A 5,052-nucleotide genomic window follows, 5' to 3' on the forward strand; every position below is an offset into this window, starting at 1 on the left:
AAATGGCCTTTATGGTCAAACATTATCCATTTTACTAATTGCATGATGACAAACTCAAAACTAATTAACATGATCAACCAAATATCTATATATTCTCTCCCTTTTAAAAATCAATCAAACTACCAAAATTATGTCTTGGGTTATCAGCTAAACTGCCTCGATGATGTATAGATCTGTCAACTTTGCTTACTACAGTATAAATTGCACGCTTTGAGAGACATGTTCTTCAACAAGACTAGTAAGCCAATATAAAACCTTAACATTCCAAAGCCATTTCAAGATAATTTTGAAAATGAAATTGCAGATATCATTGAGAAAATGCTGAAAGAAAATGAGTCTACATTAATTAATGTGGCATTGAATGAATATTAAAGACCAAATCCAGTGTTGCAGACAATTCACTTGATTGATTTCTTCCCATCAAAGATTCCACAATTTGGTTAATTCCTATAGAAATACCATACTTTACAAAAAGCTGAAAGATTGATTTTATACATTCTGAGAAATATATCACATACCCATAAAAGAATCAGTAAGCATTCTAGAAAGTCACTAGTCTTACATTCGGTTCTTTTCTCAATCTTCTGGTGCTTGCCCTGTGAGGTTTAAGTCAGATGCTGTGACTGTACCTGAATGGTCTGCATCAAGCATATTGAATTCTTTGATAAGAAGTGCCACATCTTCCTCTTCAATCTTCCCCATCTCTTTCAGTTTATAAAGAACAAACTCTGAAGGGCTGTAGAGTGACATTAAATTAAAACCACAATCTCTGAATTAAATAGTTGAAGTTGCAATGGCATAGAAAAACAGAAAACATTGCCACAACTACTTCATAGACTTTTCATTTTTCTACATTGCGTACCTATACGTTCACATTTCACTATAATTTCTACTTTTTACATTTCTGAGTATAAACTAAGAATTTTGTCTTAATGCAACATATTGGAAATACTGTACCTGACAGCTCCATCAGAATCCATATCTGCTGCCTCCAAATCTGCCCTTGTTGTCCTGCGACTCAAAACCCAGTGCACCATTGACTGTTGCCTATCTTCAGTTCTTACCTCGGCAAGGTCCAAGAAGACCTGTATCAGACATAGGGTACTGACCATAATCCAAAAACTAGCAAATATGCGTCCAATTTTTGTTGAAAAGCTTTGATCTCCATATCCTAATGATGTAATTGTTGCGCACACACAATAGAATGAATTGAGTAAATCCAACCCCTCAACTTTATAAAGGAAAACAATTCCAATGACTATCAGAGCCAGCAAGATTAAAAGGGACACCAAGAGCTTCAACTTTGATTTGTTGATCTTAGTTTCATTCAATAAGTCATTAGAACCATTATTTTGTTGCTTGTGAAACGCTTTTATCAATAACTTTTCCTGCTTCTCCACAAGGTAATCTGCTGCACCACTAAGAAGCAAGCCCACAAGGGCCATTCCAGAAAAGACAAAGAAGCAAGCTAAAAGCTTCGGGAGAGCGCCGTTGGGCACAAGATCTCCATAACCAACAGAAGTCATTGTTACAACGGTGAAATATAAAGCATCAACCAGCCTGCTTGTCCTTAAACCTCTCAGTTCATCCTCTACATTATAAAAACAAATCATGCCCACTCCCAAGTAAATGAACAGGACCAACCCAGCTTGAGAGAGAGTAGGACGAATGCCTTTAGTTTTATAGGGTAATATAGAGTGCATATCCTCTATTTTAGTTTTATTTTTATTTGAATAAGATGATGGAGCAGTTCTGCAATGATAAAGTCGCCTTGATCTTGAACTTACATCCTTCTCAGGTGGCCTCGAAAAATTAGGCAAGAGGGGCTCATTTACTCCATTCTCTTTCACCAAATCTTCCATTCTAGATGCGTAAAACTATAATGAATTTGTTAAGCAAAATGTACAGATTAAAACATCCAAAGCCTATGCATAATCACAAGCTGCTTCCAATTTGAAGCTTTTCTGGTGCACCATATTCTTCAGAGGACCCACTTTTGTTTGACTACCCATTTAATCTGAAAGAAAGAAACAATGATTAATACAAAATGCTGATCCAGAAAAACACTAATTCCATATAAAAATTTCAATACTAGCATTTATTTATCTAACTTCTTTGCTCATGAGTCCAAATTATTCTGCCTCTTGAGACTAGCTTTATCAGAATAGAAAACAAATTGTTTGATCATTATTTCGGAGCATCCTTGGTAAGGTTTGACTAAACGTGAGTTGTGCATGAGAAAGTAAGTGCGCATGAAAGGATGAAGTGTCAGTCTACAGATAGCACTAAACATAAACCAAAGGATAAAGTTTGCATTCACTTTCCATTAGTTAGCTCATTTAAACAGAACATTGGAGAGGTTGGATTGGTATAGATAAAGATGGATTGAATAGGAAATATTTCCATTTCTTTATAGGAAAAATTTGATAGTTATTTCTGATTTTCTCATTTCTGTATTACAGGGAATAATATGAGGAGTTTCAAATCATTCTTACAGCTTATATCATAGTCATATTTCATTGTAATAAAAATCATAAATGGTTTCAAATTCAAAATTTCGTGGAGTATTGCATCTTTTTTCTTATTTTATTCATATTGTTCTTTTTTCTTGCTAATGTCAAATATCTTCTGCACTCAGATCAGTTGAGCGGTTGGCACGTGTTGTAATGACCCCAACCATGGCATTGGATTAAAAGCTACAGACTTATCAAGTAAACCTAATATGACCTCAACGACTAGATCAACAAGACTAATCAATTAAATGTGAAGTAGAAAGAAGTCAATCACACCTTTACTCATAAAATTTGAAGTCAAGTCACTACTATAAAAGAAAAAGCAAGTACTCTGAGAATCTGAACTTTTGAAATAAACACAAAGACGCCTTTTCATTTTTCAAACCATATCCATTGCATTCCTGGATCAGATAGAAGTGGAAAACCATATCATTTTAAAGTCGAATCATTGCCATAAAAGAAAAAGTTAAGTACTCTGAGTTTTCAAATAAATACAAAGATGCCTTTTCATTTGTCAACAAAGTATGATGCCCGCTTCAATTTATTAGCAGATTCTTCAACTAGAGATTAAGCACCATATCCCTTGCATTCAAGGATCAGATAGAAGTTAAACCAAATATATTCATTAATTTACAGAAGGACGGCTGTGCCATCAGTGTTACAATTTTTCACCGATGTAGACTGTGCCTTTGTGCATCAGTCCAATTATTTTGCCTCAAAACAAGCTATATAACTTCAGAACAAGAGCTACAGATTCTACCAATGTAATGTTGCAAACTATTAAAGACCTCAGAAAATAAATATACAAACCTACCCAACTACAAATGCACCAATAACAATCTCAATTCTATACACCAAATTTAGAGTCTAATCATCACCAAAAAAATGATATAGATTTCCAGGTAAAGACTACACCAATTATATAAAGCTGTATTTTCAAACAAAATGCCACACTCATTTCTGTAAAACAATGAATTCCGGATTTCTCATCCTATAATTCAATACTAAATGCTTACGACGCTGGATCAGGGAAAAACTAAAGATTTCAGAGGAGGAATCCAAAATGTAGAAAAGTTGCATATCAATCTCCACACTTCCAAAGAAAACCAAATCATGTAGGTGCTAGTAACCTAGAAACAGAACACCGATTTTTGAGCTGTGGTGTAATAGTAATGTTTTGCTTCCAATGTAGATACCACATGGCCTCCAAAAATACTAAAACTCCCCGATTAACACCGCATCAGAGCATTGTATACTAAAACTCCCCCATTAACCCCGCATCAGAGCATTGTCTGTTGGGCTATTGTCTAGCGGGAATGCAGATACATTCAGATTCAAAACGTGGTAAAACTCCCCCATATCATTTTTGTATGTCACAGTATGACTATTCTCGATGTTTTAGGCTGCTCTATTGCTAAGCTATCAGATCCTTTATGATTTAGAGTACAGATTGTTCATACAAAACCCACTTAAATGCATATTGTGTTTATGTGGTATGGTGGATCTGATGTAAGAGTTGGCTTTCAATAAATCATTATTCAAAATTCTGTATGAGATCGGCTAGATGATGACCTAAAAGTCAGAGTTTTCATCCTAGATTTTCCAAAATGGTATCAGAGTCGACGTTAAGGATCGATTTTGGTTTAGAGGGTAGGTAGGACCTCCAGTGGCAATGTTGGGAAATCAGTGAACAATTGAAACATAAAGTTTATCAATCCATACTCAATATATAGGGCTAACTCAGTGGTAGATCAGCACATCTACGCATTCCCACTATTGAGATCCCAAAAATAAAAATAAAAGGGCATAAAAGAGTCTGCTACAAATAGCTTAGATCTCAAAATCAATTACAAATAGAGGGTCGCCTCTTAAAACACCCACAAGATCAGATTTGTTATTGGCATTTACCCAATTACAAATGCTGACTTATAAGACAATGAAACTCCAAAACGTCCACCCAACAATAGCCCTAAATATACACAGTAAACTAAAGCAACTGTAACGAAAAACTTGCAACGAAAAATACAGAGAACTTACATGGGTTACTTCTGTTGAATCGAAAAGAACAGATGGAACTTCCCGCTGAGCAAAATCATGGACTGCAACATACATTGGATGGGAGACAAGTAGGCGTTCATCGTGGGGGTAGCCTGTTCCTGGCATGTCTTCAGCTACACGAATGAATGTTGCAATCGTTGGGTTGTGGGACAGGGACAGGGACAGGGACAGTTAGAAAACTTTTTTGGAATAGATATTTTTCAGATCCACACCGACTATAAATGTTTGCTGGCGGAACGACACGTTATAATATGGTCAAGCACAAGCATAAAGAATAGAATTGTGTAGAAGGTTTTTAATTTATGCATAAGGTTAAAAAAGTAAAGAAGCAAGGTGTCTTTTATAGTCCAGGATACATGTCAGTTATGTATGGGTTTACAGATGGTTAGAGTTTTGTGGGATTACTTCAAAGAGGTAGCGAGGCATACATATATTATTCATTTGTGAGATTTGAACTTGTGACCTCTCTTTCAAAGGTTCA

The 5,052-nt window shown here is 35.5% G+C and overlaps 1 protein-coding gene across 2 annotated transcripts; it reads right to left on the minus strand.

The window, feature by feature from the left end:
- Positions 1-322: 322 nt before the first annotated feature.
- On the minus strand, positions 323-4,833 carry LOC131051919 (two-pore potassium channel 1). 2 transcript variants are annotated; one of them, XM_057986516.1, is made up of 3 exons: positions 4,551-4,833; positions 958-2,017; positions 323-736 (listed from the first exon to the last, which is right to left on the minus strand). In XM_057986516.1, the coding sequence occupies exons 2-3, from the start codon at positions 1,860-1,862 to the stop codon at positions 577-579; spliced, it is 1,065 nt and encodes a 354-aa protein (XP_057842499.1). In that variant the 5' UTR covers positions 1,863-2,017; positions 4,551-4,833; the 3' UTR covers positions 323-576. The 2 variants fall into 2 exon arrangements, with proteins under 2 accessions (XP_057842499.1, XP_057842500.1); XM_057986517.2 differs by lacking the exon at positions 4,551-4,833 and adding an exon at positions 2,790-2,914.
- Between the last annotated feature and the right edge of the window lie 219 nt (positions 4,834-5,052).

This window comes from Cryptomeria japonica, chromosome 8 (assembly GCF_030272615.1).
Source record: "Cryptomeria japonica chromosome 8, Sugi_1.0, whole genome shotgun sequence".
NCBI lineage: Eukaryota > Viridiplantae > Streptophyta > Pinopsida > Cupressales > Cupressaceae > Cryptomeria > Cryptomeria japonica.

Bases quoted from the DNA above. Each gene is read 5' to 3' on its own strand.
- LOC131051919 (XM_057986516.1), bottom strand. From the start codon at position 1,862: ATGGAAGATTTGGTGAAAGAGAATGGAGTAAATGAGCCCCTCTTGCCT. The intron at 737-957 runs GTACAGTATTTC...GTCACTCTACAG, and splicing joins GATTCTGATGGAGCTGTCAG to CCCTTCAGAGTTTGTTCTTT.